The 19,827-nt window shown below is 31.5% G+C and overlaps 1 protein-coding gene across 1 annotated transcript; it reads left to right on the forward strand.

The window, feature by feature from the left end:
- Window positions 1-9,083: 9,083 nt before the first annotated feature.
- On the forward strand, window positions 9,084-13,494 carry LOC111642505 (EF-hand calcium-binding domain-containing protein 2-like). The gene is made up of 6 exons (XM_023388857.1): window positions 9,084-9,223; window positions 9,302-9,410; window positions 9,479-9,551; window positions 12,961-13,040; window positions 13,114-13,223; window positions 13,290-13,494. Exons 1-6 carry the CDS (start codon window positions 9,211-9,213, stop codon window positions 13,436-13,438), a joined length of 534 nt encoding a protein of 177 aa, XP_023244625.1. The 5' UTR covers window positions 9,084-9,210; the 3' UTR covers window positions 13,439-13,494.
- The last annotated feature ends 6,333 nt before the right edge of the window (window positions 13,495-19,827 follow it).

Raw genomic sequence — 19,827 nt, forward strand, 5'->3', positions numbered from 1 at the left:
AACCTAGATTATATATTTTAATTTATATGAATGTTTAACGGAATAATATACAGCCTATGTCCACCCTGAGGTTCCATTCTAAATATTGGTGAAAGAATTTTTGAAATCGGATGAGTAGTTTCGGAGATTACCTGCTGCAAACAAACTTACATACATACATACATACTTACAAACATTACCTCTTTATAATATTAGTATAGATATAAACTCATGAAAGGAAGTAAATATTTCCAAATTGTTAGCCATTATAACCAGAAAACTAATATTTTATACAGTACAAACAAAATCGTTTATATTGATTAATCCAACCGAATTGTACCAGTTGGTGATCACACCATAAAAAAAAAATAAAGTACAAGCGGAGAATGTCGTGGACCAAGTCATTGTAGATGTGAAGGATATTTCGATTGCAATACATTCGTCAGCCAATTCTTTGCAATGTATAAATAATAACTACTGTATTTATTTGTTAATATGATGAATTTTCACAGGTTTCTAATGGCAATGTGTGTAATTTTATTCAGAAATGTCTTTATGGTCATTTTAGAAAGATGTTATAAAGATACGCTTTAGGAAGGTGAACACTTGTGTGAACTTCAACAACAGGATTTTTGTTTACTCTTTTCGCCCCAAGGATACGAAGAAGGCGTTTTTAATGAAGCTCATCGTATGTTCGGCCAAGCTCACAATAGGACAGCCAGGTGGTGAGAAATAGGTCCGATGTTTCCGGGTTGGAATCCCGAACACCAAAATTGAATTGGATCGATGGAATAAGACAACGCAACATTAGGCGATCTGCCAAGAAGAGTGTGCTTCCCAGAAGACTTTTTATGGTAGTCTATTTACCATAAAAATTATTCATGTGTAAGATATGTGAAAAGAACCGGAAAATTTTCACCTGCCCAACCCTGCTGATGAGTTTGCACATGGTCAGATGCAAACTCAACATTCTAATATAAGATTAAAGAAATATTGGTTATTCCAACAGAAGAAGCACATAATTTAAGTAAAAAGCTGAAATTTATATAATTGCTTTGATAATTTAATGCGAAACGGCTTCTTATTTAAATAAAATAGTTTTTGTATTTAATAGTTTTATTTTATTTATCTTGAATAAAATAAACAGCAGATTTTTAATTCATCATCATTATTAAATATTTAATATTTACATGATAGAACGGATTTTATGAAGCTATAAATTACAATTAAATATAAAAATGCAAAAGTTGTTGGCTGAAGTTAAGGTTGGATTATTTTATATGACCAAGCAATTTATAAAATTGCTTGTTCATTACAACTTTTGTAATGTAATGCAGTATTTTGTGAACTGATTTATTACACATTATTGATCATGTATGTTTTTTTGGATACAGTTTTTAAAACTTTTTCCGCTTTTTGTGCACTAAAAAAAGGCCCTTTTTCATATCCACCATGAGTATGGTCATACCCACAATGCGGCAGCCGGGTTGTGAGGGGGCCCGATGTATCGGATAAATTTCTGAGGTTTTTTGACTGTCCGGATTCGATCTTGGGCCCTTAAAGTACGCTTTAATCCCTTCAGCCATCATTTAGATGCATTTTTAATTAACTTTTAATTGATTTTGATGTATCCGTTTACCATTAATTATTATCACTTTACGAAAGGTATATTTGTGGGAGTTATTGTAAAAAGTATTAAATAATAAATAATTTTTAAAAGTTCTATTATTAAAATTTTTATAAAGTAGAACTCAATAACTTAGATGTACAGTACAATCAAGTCACGTTATAGTGCCCTACACGTGTTACTGTCGAAAAATGTCAATGAATAGGTATACATCATACTTTACTACCCATTGCCAATGGGTCTATCACATGAAAATTAACTAGAAAATCCTGTAGTATCTATAAATTATTAAATATATACGGGTTTTCATTACAAACATCATCATTGTAACCAAATCAATAACTCTCAAATCCAAGCCCACGAATAGCCGAGTGGTTAAAACACCTGAATTTGCCGGGTTTTCTTCACGTTTGTAACACCTAAATAGTGGTCAGTTTCCCGTATAAAGTCATCCCGGAAGACATTACCTCGGCAGATCGCCCACGAGTTGCGTTGCCGTATAGACCCCCTTGTAATTATTATTTGAGGTACTTCAGTTTAGCATCATAGTCGATTCTTCACANATACAGCCTATGTCCACCCTGAGGTTCCATTCTAAATATTGGTGAAAGAATTTTTGAAATCGGATGAGTAGTTTCGGAGATTACCTGCTGCAAACAAACTTACATACATACATACATACTTACAAACATTACCTCTTTATAATATTAGTATAGATATAAACTCATGAAAGGAAGTAAATATTTCCAAATTGTTAGCCATTATAACCAGAAAACTAATATTTTATACAGTACAAACAAAATCGTTTATATTGATTAATCCAACCGAATTGTACCAGTTGGTGATCACACCATAAAAAAAAAATAAAGTACAAGCGGAGAATGTCGTGGACCAAGTCATTGTAGATGTGAAGGATATTTCGATTGCAATACATTCGTCAGCCAATTCTTTGCAATGTATAAATAATAACTACTGTATTTATTTGTTAATATGATGAATTTTCACAGGTTTCTAATGGCAATGTGTGTAATTTTATTCAGAAATGTCTTTATGGTCATTTTAGAAAGATGTTATAAAGATACGCTTTAGGAAGGTGAACACTTGTGTGAACTTCAACAACAGGATTTTTGTTTACTCTTTTCGCCCCAAGGATACGAAGAAGGCGTTTTTAATGAAGCTCATCGTATGTTCGGCCAAGCTCACAATAGGACAGCCAGGTGGTGAGAAATAGGTCCGATGTTTCCGGGTTGGAATCCCGAACACCAAAATTGAATTGGATCGATGGAATAAGACAACGCAACATTAGGCGATCTGCCAAGAAGAGTGTGCTTCCCAGAAGACTTTTTATGGTAGTCTATTTACCATAAAAATTATTCATGTGTAAGATATGTGAAAAGAACCGGAAAATTTTCACCTGCCCAACCCTGCTGATGAGTTTGCACATGGTCAGATGCAAACTCAACATTCTAATATAAGATTAAAGAAATATTGGTTATTCCAACAGAAGAAGCACATAATTTAAGTAAAAAGCTGAAATTTATATAATTGCTTTGATAATTTAATGCGAAACGGCTTCTTATTTAAATAAAATAGTTTTTGTATTTAATAGTTTTATTTTATTTATCTTGAATAAAATAAACAGCAGATTTTTAATTCATCATCATTATTAAATATTTAATATTTACATGATAGAACGGATTTTATGAAGCTATAAATTACAATTAAATATAAAAATGCAAAAGTTGTTGGCTGAAGTTAAGGTTGGATTATTTTATATGACCAAGCAATTTATAAAATTGCTTGTTCATTACAACTTTTGTAATGTAATGCAGTATTTTGTGAACTGATTTATTACACATTATTGATCATGTATGTTTTTTTGGATACAGTTTTTAAAACTTTTTCCGCTTTTTGTGCACTAAAAAAAGGCCCTTTTTCATATCCACCATGAGTATGGTCATACCCACAATGCGGCAGCCGGGTTGTGAGGGGGCCCGATGTATCGGATAAATTTCTGAGGTTTTTTGACTGTCCGAATTCGATCTTGGGCCCTTAAAGTACGCTTTAATCCCTTCAGCCATCATTTAGATGCATTTTTAATTAACTTTTAATTGATTTTGATGTATCCGTTTACCATTAATTATTATCACTTTACGAAAGGTATATTTGTGGGAGTTATTGTAAAAAGTATTAAATAATAAATAATTTTTAAAAGTTCTATTATTAAAATTTTTATAAAGTAGAACTCAATAACTTAGATGTACAGTACAATCAAGTCACGTTATAGCGCCCTACACGTGTTACTGTCGAAAAATGTCAATGAATAGGTATACATCATACTTTACTACCCATTGCCAATGGGTCTATCACATGAAAATTAACTAGAAAATCCTGTAGTATCTATAAATTATTAAATATATACGGGTTTTCATTACAAACATCATCATTGTAACCAAATCAATAACTCTCAAATCCAAGCCCACGAATAGCCGAGTGGTTAAAACACCTGAATTTGCCGGGTTTTCTTCACGTTTGTAACACCTAAATAGTGGTCAGTTTCCCGTATAAAGTCATCCCGGAAGACATTACCTCGGCAGATCGCCCACGAGTTGCGTTGCCGTATAGACCCCCTTGTAATTATTATTTGAGGTACTTCAGTTTAGCATCATAGTCGATTCTTCACAACAGTGGAGCTAAATCAAAGTTCCATTGTACTTACCGGTTCTAAGCTCGATCGAGTGGTGCAACGGCACAATATACCACAAAAATCTGGCATAGGATAGATCAGAGGTTGCATAGAGTTTTACTTCGGTTGATATCAAATGATATTTTAATAATAACTCTAAATTTTGATAGAATATAATAAATTGTACAAAATATAATAGAAAAACGTCCCAGTATTAAAGAAAAACAATTTAATCCGAATAAATATTTATATGTATATATCAATATATATTTAAACTTGTATCAACAAAGAAAAATAAAATTACTTACAGCAACTTTTACTGTGACTTGTCACATCTATTTAATGAAATAAAGTCAAACTGCAATGTAAGATGATTACAAATATTTCAAGAAAAAAGTAAAAGGTGATTCACACATGAGTAATAATGTAATGCTTCCGTTTTCATTAATTTTATTTAATTGAAATATTATATAATTTAATATTAATCATACACTTCATAATTTATAAATATGTAATATTTGTTTATAGACGAGGCCCTAAAACAAAAAAAAATATACCTAGGATCTCCTGCTTTCATGGGTCTCGCAAAATTGGTGTATTTTAGTATTTAAATCATTAAAATGGTAATTATTGAAAATATAATTATGTTACTGTCTGTTTGTATACTTGAAATGTTATCATCATTGTAGTCTTAAATACATCTGTCTCTACCTTCGTTGCTCTTTTAATGGGTCTCAGAAATAAATTTTGTTTAGGCTCAAAAATTTTAAGGCTGTCTTTGCTTTTTTAAAAATCTCTTTCGCCCCGTGGCATTATGAGGACCTTTTTCCTTACCCATCGTGGATTTGTCCAAGCCCACAACAGCTGCACTGAGGCGATGAGAGACGAGGCCCGACGTATCCGGGACAAACCGCCCATAAAAATTCCTAGGAAATTTGATTTGGTTTTGTTTGATGAGATACGGCAATGCAACACATGGACGATCTGCCAAAACTTTTTATAAAAAACTGGCTCCTATTTAAGTCTTACAAACGTGAAGTAAGCCCGAAAAATTCCACGTGACCAGCCCATTGATATGGCACGAATCCGTGAACAACTACCAATGTTCAGTGGTTTTATCCTTGGCCACTGGTGAGTTCTGTGGAGTTGCTAGCTCAGATTCAATCCAGGGTCTTCCAGAGCGGTAGCTGACTTCTTAACTGCCTCGTCCATCCAGTCATCATTGTATGATAGTGTACTATTTTAAAAAATCAATAATTTCATTGTGTGATTTTAAATGCCTGCTACAAAGGATAATCTTTGTGATGGCGATATGTAATCATTCAATCCAGATTCGTACTAAATCAATGATCGAAAGCTTGGCTTCCTAGGGACTAAAGTTCGAGGTCAAGCAGGAAACCTCAGAAATTTTACATTACCGGTCGGTCTGTCCCGAATACATTGGGCTCTTTCCGTCAGCATCAGATCTCTCCATTGTGGGCCAGACCGAATCTATGATGGGTCTGGAAAAGTTGTTCCATTCATATAGCGGAAAATATTTTTAAAAAATATGGCGGAGTCAAAAGACGTATTGCACATTCAAAAAACAAATTGTTTCGTTTGTGGTGGTGTACGCTTCTCTTTCAGGTAACCCCTTATTTAACTAAAATTGAAAAACAACCCTCTGAAAGAAAGGGTTTAACATGAATAAATGTTTGCATTAAGAGAAAAAACAAAACAAAAAAAATATTTAATGTAAAAGTATCAAATTCAAATTTACGGATCTGAATTTACGCAAGTCTAAATTATTAAATAATTCATTTAACATATTTAAATAAGTTATTTAATTATATACAAACAGACCATTTAACGTAAATTTTACATATTAAAATAAAAAGATTTATAATTAAAAATTTTAATATTACGTTGTATTTACTTCTATAATCATTGCTAATTTATAGTACTTAATTTGCCTGCACTTACATACAATAATTTCATTACGAAATCAGGAGAATCTAGAATTATCAGTTTAACTCATTAACTTTCATTAAACACATACGATTTGATATGTCATGATAATAAATTACATTAATTCTTCATTAATCATTCTCGTTTTCAAAGACATCGTTTCAACTTCGTTTCATTTCATATCTTCCCTCAACAACCTCAAAAACTATAATAAATAAAATATCATCATTTTATTTTAATTATATTTTCAAGGTATGGTTTAATAGGATACGACAACGCAACACATGGGTGATCTATCAAGGGTGAATGATTCCCGAAAGGGCTTTCCATACTTGCGTCTCCCAGCAGATGTGCCTTGGCTGTCAGAATCACGTCGTTGAATATCCCATTGTTAACGACGTTATATCTCCCCCTAGTGTTTTGTCACGTCATCTAGAGTAGCGATGAATATATTGTTACTAACTCATGATTACTTTTAAAAAATAACCTCTAATTAAATGTTTCGAAAACAAATTAACTAAAACTTTAAAAAGTGTATATCAAATTTTATTTAATTCATAAGCGTAAAAGTATACATTTTTATAAACAATGTTATAACAGAATTAATCTTTCGAACTTAAATACAGTTATCACACAGAATTAAATTTTTAATATGGTCGTGTTATATTTACTAATAGGTTTAATATAAACATGATTTAGTATGAACATGGTCAATAGAATATTTCAAATCAATTCATTTATAGATTAAGGTGAATGATTTATAGATCTATTAGAGTAATTTAATTTTGTGTTTCATGACTTCAGAAGTATTTTAAATGCTTTGGTTAAATGCTATGTTATTGTTTGTATACAGCAACGCGACTCGTGGCAGATCCGAGAGAGAAAAGACATTCTATGGAGAACCAGGGCCGTGTTCAGTAACGCAGAACACCTAAGTTAGAATTCTGAGTGGCTTAGTGGGCGGAGCTAAGAATGTTCTGAGCATCATTGAACGATTATTCTTAGTTAGACAACTAGAGAAAATGGTGGACAGAGTTAAAATTATGATCGCAACAATTGTCGCAAACGAACTGGTCGAAGAGGATGAAGTAACCAATAAATTATTCAAAATGGAAGCTGCGTCAGATTGTGATGAAATTAATAAAGCAATTATTAACTGTAATTAACGAAATAGACTGTTGTCTTTCGTTAAAATGTATTCGAAATCGGTTATACCGATGTATGATAATTTTATATTTCGAAGTCGTTTTAGAATGAGTTAATGATTTGAATGAGAGAATAACATTGTGATTGTTATAATAAAATACATTTAGTCCAACAACCATCTTGCAAATCGTACGACGAGATAAAAATAATGACGTCACTAGTAGAAGTTAGCACAAATAAAAGAAGCTGACTGAACTATTGATAGCTAGAATTCGATACAAAGCGTAAGGCTTTGTATCCAAATCGAAATGAAATGAAATGGAATGGAAACTAGAATTCTAGCGGTGGGAGGAGTCAAGCATTAGCTAGAAACGAGTTCAACATTGCAGCATAACTAGATTTAGCAAGAATTCTGCGTTACTAAACACGGCCCAGGCCTCTATTTAGGTGTTACAAACAAGAAGAATCCAGAAAACTCTACGTGACTAGCCCGCTGGCGAGGCGAGAACCCGTCACAAACTACTAAGTGTTCAGTGATTTTATCGGTTATATTTTTATCTACAAAAGAAAAACGCGTTTTAATTAGTACAAAAATCGATTTAATTGAAGATTTGCAGAATTCTCTTCCATTTCCATTAAAGCGCTTAAATGACATGTAAAATACAAAGTTGGAATTAGTGATTCGCACAAACTGGTAATTAATCTTTCTTCAATATTATTTAATGTATAAATTTATTGTTGAAATTCAATGAAAATAAATTAGGCACGAATGGAACAAACCAGGCCTGTATAATTCAAGCGTTAAATTATTTACATTCAACATCGTCAATTTGCTTCTAGTGATGTTTCCCAAATCGAATCAGTTGGGAAACACCACTAGAAACAAATTGACTAATACGTAAATTACATAAATTACTGGTGATTTCCAAACTGATCTCTGTTTGGAAAACACTATTAATTTACATATCCCATCACGAATGAGAAAATCCAGTAATTTCCGAAGAAAATTTTTAAGATGGCGATTCTTCTCGTCATCCTCGGAGTCATCTATGTGCAGCCAGCTATCTATTTCTTCATTAGACGGATGGCGAGAAGTTAAGCTGTCAGACAACCTCTCTGGAGGACCTGAGAACAAATTAGAACGAGTCGAAAAACTCATAAAAAATATTTGGGAATGATCCACCCCGCATACGTCGAGCCCCATCCTTCACCACCCGGCCGCCTGATTGAGGGCCTGACAGAACCCACGATGGGTATGATTAAAAGTTCCCATTAATGCCCACTGGGTTGGAAGATACAAAATTGTGAAAAAGAAAACATCGTATAGAGTTACCGTTAAAGTTAATTGTTATATTCAGTGGCGCGTTATAGCTTTATGGGACCCAGACAAATTTGAATTAGGCGGCCCCATGTACTGTACGGTGTTGACTTCAAACATTTTTCTTTGGAAAAATTTTTGGCGGAAATTCCCCGGTACCCTCGTTTGATTTTATCGTAATCTCTGAAGAGTTAAATTCGGTTTAATAAAATAAAATCAACAAAAATTTGAATTTTTTTCAAAAAAAAAACAAAGGAATTTTTCTAGAAATTAGAAGTTTTCTACAATAATTTAATTTGCCGATAGTTTAAAATTTCTAAGAAATTACCTAATTATTAATTTTAAAAATTCTCCAAAAAATAGTCGTTTAGAAAGATTTTCAGAAGATAAAATATTTTCCATTTAAATTTTTTGAAATTAAAAATTTACGAACAGAACCAATTATCTGGAATTCTGTTTACGTATGTTACTATAGAAACTTCTGTTATCAATAAGAGAATTTTCATTATGGCATCGTCGAGTAAGTAGATTCATCGTACAAAATCTAACTAAATTTGCAGATTAGAGATTTTAAAAAACGCTAAAAATATTTATAAAGGTTTCCAAAAATCGCCCCGATTGTCGCCGTATGATCTTTATTTGAAGGAGAGAATCGTTAGCGTCTTTAAATTTTTCGATAAAGAGAACAATGACACTATTAATTCCGAGTAAGATTGAATAATAATAATATTAATCGATATCAATAACCGTCATTAATTTTTATTTTTTAATCTAGCGATTTAGGGGCTTTCATCCGTTGCTTGTATCTCTGTCCCATGGAATCGGAAATCGATGACGTACTTAAAATGGTGAATATTTTAATTTTTTTTTATTACAGAATTTTTCTGAATTTGTTAAAATTCGGAAATTTAATAAGATTTATTTTTAATTATTCGAATTTATAAAATTTCAATTCTTTATCGAGTAAATTTAAAGTAATAGTCACGTTGCCAGATATTCTTTGAAAAATAATTTTGAATTCTTAAATTCAATTTCTTTTCTTTCTTTCTTTAAGACAAAGTGTTTTGATAAATTTAAATTTTCAAATTAATTTATTAAAAAATTATTTATATACATATAGGGATAGCATAGCATGCTAGCAATTTTAATATAATTCTTGCCTCTTCCGCCTGTGGCACTTTTTTTAACTCTCCGTTCTTTGGGAACTAAAAGGATTTGTTTTAGAAAGCTCATTATGGATTCGGACAGGCTCGTAATTCGGCCGCCCGATGGTGAGGGACGGGGCTCGACAAATCCAGACAAACTACCCCCAAACAATTCCTAGTGGTGGGAGACGATCCAATATATCCAGATTGACCACTTTCCGAAAAGTTCCTGGGGTTTTTAAACTCCTGGAACTTTTCGTCAGTATGGAGTCCTGGATTTAATTCCAGGACTCCATACTGATGGGTTGCCACCTAACCGCCCACCACTTGATGGTAAAAAAGACATTCAAGAACATTGAGATGAGTTGAGCAGAAAGTCAAGTGTATTTTCAATCTTTGTTGAGAATGTTAGTTTGCCAAATGGCATGCTTGCTTGAACATAGCTGTCAGTGGTGCCTTATCCTACAGGCAAAAAGGGCAATTGCCCAAGGCCCCATCAATAGGGGTCCCCAAAGCAATCTTTTATAATCTCATTACTGTAGTAAGAATCCAAATTTCAATTTCGAATCATCTTTGGGAATTGTAGAATGTAGGTGTGACACAGCATAGACCTTGATATGTCAAATAGGATCATTGTCATTGATGAAACACAAACCTGTGAAACTGGTCTTAAATGTCAATCTGCTGAGTGGCAACATCCAGAATTGTAAGTTTTGACAAAACCAATTCTCTGTGAAGTTAACCCTCTAATATGTGACAATTATTGTTATTTTATATCATTTTTGTATCATAGGTAGGTCTTATAATACACTGTATTCATGGTCAGACCGTGAATATGGCATACTAAAAGACCTATCTACTGATACCTACCTACAATAGATTCTACGTATGTAGTTAGACATAATTATCTTCATTGGCTTCAACAATGCTATCATTCTTTGCAATAATGCTACTGCCCAAAACAGCAAACACTACAAAGAACCTATTACCATGCTAGGGATCGAATATCCTAGAGGACCCACCCTATTAACCTTGTGATTATGATTGGATATTCAAAGTGAAAGCAATGTTACATGAGAAATGCTTTCATACACGAGAAGACATTTCCATTGAAACAAGATGCAAAATTTACCAATGACGAAACTGATGATATTCGCCACCTTCCTCATTGTTGGCAGCAAGCAACTAACAATCATGAAGAATACTGTGAAGGTTCTTAAATTCTCTGTTTGTGTAAAACTCTGTTCAATGTTAACAAAGTGTGTTAGGTAAAGTGAGAGAATGAAGAAATGTGCAATGGTATGCTTGAAGTGTATTTTATTTCTTGCTTTCCTTACCTAAAACCCTTCACATACGACTAATGTTATTTGGTAATGTATATAGTGTCCTTTAATACGTATATTTCTTCACTACAATGTGTTTGTCAAAACAAAAAAGATGGTTGCATGACTTCTGAAGTATCCTTCATATATATAAAGTATCTAAAATTAACTTCTATTACTGTTTTTAATTAATGCACAAACAAAAATTTCATGTGAAGTGTATAACTTACTCAATGACAGTGTAGACCAGGGGTTGGAAAGCCTTTCAGCAGTGTTGTGCTAAACCTAAGTCATAATGTTATTCCGGGCAACATGATTCTACCAATTTTGTTATATACATAGTTTATATATATATTAGTCAATTATGGAAAGAATGGTGGAAAAATAGAACAAGTTGAATCCAGATCTAACACAGATCTGGACTTTCAACTGTGATAGATAATAAAGCATTTGTTTCTAGATTCTTTCAATTGGTACCTAAAGCATCTATTACAGTAGAGTCCTGAAAACTCGGCACTTGATAACATGGCAGTCTGGATAACTCGGTGCAAGCTGTTATCCTCCCTTCTTTCTGCAAACGATGATGGTCAAGGTCTTATCCAGAACTTAAAGAAAATTAACCTATTGGATATTGTTGGCTGGGTGGCAAATGCCTGGAACGAGTTAGAGTCACTAACACTAGTTTGTTCCTGGCGAAAACTCTTTGATCACAAGGGAAATGAGTTCGTTGAACATGATGATACAGAAAATGTAAACTTATTCGACCTCCTGAAAAGAGTTCCTGGATGTGCAGAAGCCAATGAAAATGATGTCAAACAGTGGTTCCAGAACAATACCAAGTAAGACATTAGGTCCGACGCAGAAATTATTGCTATTGTCACAGTTAATGAAAAAATGCAGGAAAATGAAGATGATGATGATGTTGAGGACTCCACTGTACAAGCTCCTAAAATATCACATAGTGAGGGACTAAAGGCTGTTGAAACCACCCTTCAGTATTTTGAACAACAAGGTGCATTGGTAATGGACTTACTGTTCCTTTGTCATCTTCATGATGAAGCAGCAAAATGCAGAGTGCATTGCGGAAGACAACAGGACATTACACATTTCTTTAAAAAAGTAGCCAGTTTTTGCAAAGTCGGCAAGTTAATTTTCATTATAGACAGCTTTATGCCTCAAAGTATTTTTCTGAGGTCTGTCTTATCAGGTAATTTACTTTACACTGTGTATTCATTAATTTTCATTTTCATGTAGTAAAGGCTCTGTATCTTCATAACATATGTACTTTTCCTTTGTTTAAGGGTATGTACTTTTCCTTTGTTTAAGGGCAGTTTATTCTCTGTTGTATTCTCAAGCAAACAATACATACAAGTACAGAACAGTATTTCCTGAGGAAATACTCGTACTTATTCTTTTTTAACCTCATTCCTGATAATCCAACATTTTCACAAACTTGGCCACCCTTTGGTCCACATTAGGCCGAGTTTTTGGGACTCTACTGTATTAATAATCATTTTGTTAAACAATTTCTTTTTAAATGACACACAGTGTCCCTCATAAAACTTGCCTCACTCACTGGTTGGGCAAATTATCATAATCTTCATATTGGAAAAAACTAGGGCAAATGTGACAAAATAAAATTAAAGGAAGAAAATCTTTGAAAACTTATTTCCTGTTTTATTCGCAAAATATTATGGAACCAATGCTTTAAAGGGGACCAGTTTTATGTGGGACACCAAGTATAATGTCAATATTTAAATTTGAAAAAATTTAACCACAGTCTTTTGCAGGTAGAAAATCCTGAAAATCCAGGAACAATACACATGGAGAGAATTATGCCCGTTATGCTAGACATTATGAAAACAGAAAAGTTAATATCAACTATAATTAAGATTGAACTATATAAACTGAATTTACAAAAAATTATCTTTTTTTTAAAACAGATTCAAACCAGTTGATGCCGAATTATTAAAGGAGGCATTTGAATATTTGGATAAAGAGAAAAAACATTATTTAACTGAAGAGGAGGCCAAACAGATTTTTACCAAATATGGTAACAATAAGTTCTTGAAAATTTATTAATAAGAATATTTTAGTAACATTTTGATATTTAAAATAGGAGAACCATTTACAAAAGAAGAAATGGATAATATGTTGGATTTTGCTGTCAGCAGCAGAGACAATCGAATATATTATCAAAATTATTTGTCTCAGTCAGTCATTACAGAGGAAGAGTACTTAAAAGGGAAAAAATCAAATAAAGAGTAAATCATTCTGTAAAAACTAATATGGCAAACTTTTAAAAAATAAAATTACTGAAATAATTTCTTTTCCTGTATGGTTTTATGCATAAATTAGGCTGGATTCCACACTACCGAGTCATTCATGATCCACTCAAATATTAACTCCAGTCAACCAGCAGTCAGTAATGTGTATTGTGAAGTGTGCTACAGTTTTAATATTTGAAAAATGAAAAATTCTTATTGAAATTATGAACAAAATAAAATCAACTTACTTGTTAGAATTTTTAAAAAGTATTTATACAAGCATATTACTGATGTGTGCCCATTCTTACATTCCTAATTTTTATCTATTTAATAACAGTGACTCTTCTCAACTGGAAAACATTAGAAATTAAAAAATTAGAAAGAAGTCCATAACTTACATTTATGAACTTTATAAAATCTGAAATGAGAACTGATCAACTATTTAATCACATTTAATACCATTCATGTTATTTTCTCTCTAAAACATGGGTTCCCAACCTATGGGTCGCGACCCAGAAGAGGGTCCTGACGGGTTTTCTGTGGGGTCGCCAACTTATGCAGTAAACTAAAACAAAATTTTCACTATAATGCATATTTATTTTTAATGGTGTCTTAAAGTTTGAATAATTTCATATATTTTTAAAAAATTAAAATAAGTGTAATCTGGGTACGCTATTCTGTCACAGTTGAATCATGTGTTGAGACTTGAGAGTTTTGAGAGAAATAAATTAAATGTTGAGAATGACATGAGGTTGGCATTAACAAAATCTCACCCGCGAATTTTGAGGATGGTTAATAATACATGCAATTTCAACCATCTCATTAAATTAATTATTAAACATAATTTAAAATAAAATTATACAGTTGTCCCTTGATAGTCCAACGTTTTTTAATCCGACATGCTCAGTAGTCCGACGCACCTCCCGTCAAGGTACCCGTCCCCGTTATGTGTCTGCTTGCACAGAAGCATGTCGTGATGTGAATCTCCCCATCCAATTCTTACTCGATGACACACATTTCGTGTGTTTTATGTGAGCAGTTCTGTTCAAACAGTTGGAGTAGAGAATATTGTAAGTTATTGCTAGCAAAACAATGCGAAATATGTAATTATTTTCGGTAATCCGGACACTTTTGGTAATCCGACACACCTTTCGTCCCATACCTGTCGGATTATCGAGGGACAACTGTACTAAAAAACTAATTTCATTGTAACGATCCACGAAAAAACCTTTTTTACGAGGGTTATTTTCACTATTAAGTTCCACGAGTACTTTCGACCTCCACCGAGGTCTGCTTCAGGTGGTGAGTGTCGACCCGTCCGTTGTAACGATGTTGCCAACGATGTAAATAAATAAACGTGCGCGTCGGGTTTCACCCCTCCGACTGCCATTGCTCGAACTCCTCGAATAAATACTTCCACGCCTGTGCAAGTGTTAAATTGTTGGAAGTAGTTATCTTAATTTCATTGTTTTTTTAATAACCTTATTAAAAATACCTTTTTCAATTGTATCGGGGTTGCAAGTCACTTGGCTTTTATAAAAAGGGGGTTGCCACCCGAAAAAGGTTGAGAACCATTGCTTTAAAAGAAATAAAATAGTAAAGAGAAACAGAAGATAAATTAAAAAAAAAAAAATAAACAACTTAATAAAAAACAGATAAGTATTATACTTACAAAAGAAAGTGTGTATAATTTTATTCATTTAGTCAATGTTTTCTGGCAGTGTCTTATCAATGGGCTGGTAGCATGGAGTCCAGGTTTTCTTCACACATTTAAACCTAAACTGAGGCCAGTTTTCCAAAGAAAGTCCTCTCTGGAAGCACCCCATCTTGGTAGATTGCCCATGTCTTGTGTTGCTGTATTCCATCAGACCAATGTCTCCTCATCCATTAAGTTCAACTAAGTCCACAATGGGGGCTAATCACATGGTGATGAACAGGGCTCAATATAATATGGGTCAATTTCTAGAACTCACTGCCAGAATTCAATCTGGGTCCTCCAGAATGACAGACTGACCATCTCCATCATCAATCCATCTACTATTTTCTTATGATTAATTTTCCTTGTTATAAGACATTACTACTATTTATGAAAATGAACGAATGTGATAACTATAACATTTATGTCATCATACTAATTAGAAATGACACTTGCTCATCTTAACATTTTACTCAAATTCCCTGATCCTTAAATTTCCTGTGTTTGATAAAATATTAATAAAGTGGAAACAATTGGAAATTGTTAAAAGCTATCGGAATTATTAAAATGAAAAATAATTAAAAAAAATTGTAATTTAAATGGTATTATTTATCAATTTTTTGCACTTTGTTCTCATTTTACTTTCCTGACTGTTATGCATACATAATGGAAAGTATTAGAATTGTGTCAAGTCTCCATGTTTTGAGATCTCCTAACCCCAAAGTAAAAAAAAAATATATTAAAAAATTCTGTCAGTGGTGTGTTGGCACCTATTTCCTTTAATATCTCAGAATGGGATGATAAAGATTAAGAACCAAAATCTGGCTTGTAACAGGCATTGATGCTATTAAATTTTGGTGATTAAAGGTTGAGGAGATAAGGAGATAGAGCAGTATCGTCTGTCACATCTTGTGAGGAGTTGGATTTAATGAAGATTTTACTCATTTACTTGATCTTTGATGTATTAAATTTTTGGTTTTTAATCATCAAAAAGTTTGCTTTTTAAGCTTCCTGTGTTCTTTTTTGTGTGTTTAATTATACGGAGTGATCCAGAATTCCTTGGACCCAGCAGCCACTTCTGGTTCCGAGAATGTAAAATTTTTTTTTTTATTCAACTGCAAACTGGGTTTTCCTTTTTAATTTAGTATGGAATTTATTTTGTTTTTGTTTATGTATGCATGTATTTATTATTAATTAATTAAAGAAGCATTTATTTGCATATAAATTACTTGAGAAAGTAGTAGCAATTGCATTTATCATAGCTTTCCTCTCTGTTAAACAATGAACCAAAACTGCAAAAACAAAAGTGACAACTAATAAAGTTTAAATGTAAAACCCAGTTTTCAATTTTTTTCTCATATATTATAATACCAGTAAATGTTTTATCTGTACAGCAACGGATGTTTAAACTACACACCTAGTAAATGTTTGCACGTGCAAATTGTAGTGCGTAAATTTGTGTACATGTCTTCCTTAAGTGCAGAGGATATACGATTGCATTCGTGTGTTCCTCCACTTATCGAAGATGTATACTCCTGTCTATACACTAGAATTCACATGTGTACATATGGCAATGTGCATGTATTACAATTTTAATTTGTGACAACATGAAGGACTTACGAGTTGCTCAGTATATACATTTCAACAGAAGACTCAGATTCATACAAGATATGTTTTTATTACTACATAATTTTAATTATAACATAATGTACAATTACACTATGTTAATTTTAAACAGATCACATTAAAAATTCTTGACAAATATGAACAAACAAAATACGTTCGGAACACACATATTTGGTGAAATATCTGAATGTCACAAGTGAAGGTATCGGTATTTTTTTAAATCTGAATATCAGTTATACAAAGTACAGATTTATGAAATCTGAAAATATGTACTGTACTATATACGAGTACAATGGTACAGTTCATACTAATAATAATAAAACCAATAACAGATAAAGCATGGTTTAAAAATTTTTTTTTAACTGATATCAACTGTAATTGTATAGAATATTGTCATTAATACAAATATTTCATACATAATTTAAAAAATAAAAGCTCTTTGTAATAAAATTTGTAATTTTTTTTGATGCGGCTTTGACGGGATAAATTACGGAGAAGATCCACAAAGAATTGATAACATTTTAACGGTAAAATACGGTAATAAAGTTGTACTGTAATAAATGTGACAGTTGATATCAGCTAACAATATTCAATATAAATATCGAAATATTAATACGGTCGAGATAATTCGGTCTTATAAAATTCGATGAGAAAGTGATTTAATACAATATTAATTATATATAAAAAGCACTTATAAAATTAAAACATAATCAATAAACAATATACAAATAACTTTATGTAAAATATTCAAATAAATAATCTTTAATCATTCAATAAATTATAGTGAAATATTAAACTAAAGGTTTGCTTATTCTAAATTGTATAGATGATAATAGGACTATCAAAGTACAGTTTTAACTGCATTATCTTTTGAAGTGTTCAGTTAAATAAGTTTAAAAGGTAGACACTAGAAAAGATCACTTGTCTTCCAAAATTATTATTTATGAATGAATACAATTTTATTTCTGTAAGGAAAAGTATTCTAAGAACTTATATGTGGTCTGAAAATCATGTCCAAATTACTATAAAAATTTTAATAAAAAAGTAAACCAAAATCATTAGACAGCAATGTTGTCTAAAATAAATACAAATTCAGAAATTACTGTATTCCTATTTATAAATCAACAGCAATGATTTAGATCTCATTTTCTAGATGAAATAAATTATCATTGAAGATGAGAAAAAAATTTTAAACTTTAAAATTGTAGAGTAAGATCAGTGAAACATGAAACAACTCTCATTTCTAATTCATAAATGAAAATGCTGAGAAATGATATTAACTTTCATCTGTTAATAATAATGATCACATTCGCTGCCAAACAATACACATAACTGTACAAAACCCACAGCATTCCAAACACACAAACTAAAAAAAATTAACAAATATTCAGAACTCTCCCATGAAATAAAGCATCTATGGAAAATGAATAAGGTACTTTTCTTGCATAGGCATACCACAAACTATATTAGCCTTGAGACATTGGACTTCACAATAGTGCATACATCACACTACAGAAAACTGCCATACTACACATGTATCACATAGATGATTCTTACACACATATACACACACAAACAGTATGTAAAAAAGTGACAGCTTTTACTGTAGCTTTCCTTTGACCTTAGTCTAGCAAAGCACTAGGCACTGGTATTAACCAAATAGGATACTTTCCACCAACTCAATAATAATAATACGAAATTTCATTCATTTTTAGGATAGTTACAAAGACTGATGGCATTTTCTATATTCTCTTGCAAGTTATCACTGGCAGGACCGATACTTTGAGCACAACATATACTTTACAGATAATATTCACTATATTTCTTATTTATATCCAATGAAATACAATAATGCCTAGAGACAAGTCACAAAAGAGGCCCTTCTTGTTTCCTGGCATTTCCTAATATTTGTCATTGAATACAAATTTAACATAAAGTGTATACAAAGAATGCAAAATGCTCAAAGTATCAATCATGCCATTATACTTGCAAGAACAAATTTTAAAAGAAATATAAGCAATAACTATTTGAAAGATGATGGTAAAAATTCTTAAATGAAAATTGTTTATGTATTACTGGCTTCTCTCTACAATATTATAATGTAAATTTTTTCACAGTTAAGAAATAAGCAAATATTTGATTCCTGAAAATTGATTTAAGGTTATTAGAGTGATCGTCATCAATTTTGTCATTATGAATATAGTATGGAAAATCTCTACAAGGTATTGAACTTCAAAAGTATATTTTAGATTTTGTATATTGCAGTTAAAACTTCAATTTACTGTATTAGATTGAAGGAATAAAAACAAATACAAATACAGATTTATTTTGAAAACTTCATATTGAGAAAATAAAATGACATTAGTTTTAATTGCTTCAGAATGAGTCTAATTATTCTAAAATTTTCAAGAATAATTAAATTAAACTCATATGACAATGTTAAATCTGAAGGTAAGTAAATGCATTTCTAATGTTCCATCATATTATAACCAAATAAAGATTCGTAAAACTAAATTTTAAAGTAAAAAATGGTCCCAAACAAATATTTAACATACTTTTTACAAAATTTTAATGTACACTATACTAAACTATAAAAAAGATCTAATATTTTAAACATATCTTGAAATTTATCTATATTCTCTATGAAATATATCTATTTTAATATATTTTTTAACTAATACAAAACTTTTACATTCTATGAAAGATATATTACATATTATAGTACTGAACTGTACTATATGGTATTGTGAATGACCTGACGGTCATAATGAACATAAGTGTTCTTTAGAGAAAATTTCAAGTTTACTTACAATAGTTAATTCATAAACATTAAACATACCTGAGTATAAGATGATAGACATATATTTTATTGTTTTTCCCCCCTTTAACTATTAGAAATGGACAGATTGAAGAGAATTATCATTATTTGTATTGTAAGGAACAACAACAATCAAAATTAAGTCTAAAAACTGCAGAATATATTTATTATTATAATTAAAAAAAATTTTAAATATATTTTTATATACAATATATATATATTAAAAATTTAGAAATAATTAATTTTATAT

This window comes from Centruroides sculpturatus, unplaced genomic scaffold, assembly GCF_000671375.1.
Source record: "Centruroides sculpturatus isolate CEXI.00-Female unplaced genomic scaffold, Cexi_2.0 scaffold1650, whole genome shotgun sequence".
Lineage (NCBI taxonomy): Eukaryota > Metazoa > Arthropoda > Arachnida > Scorpiones > Buthidae > Centruroides > Centruroides sculpturatus.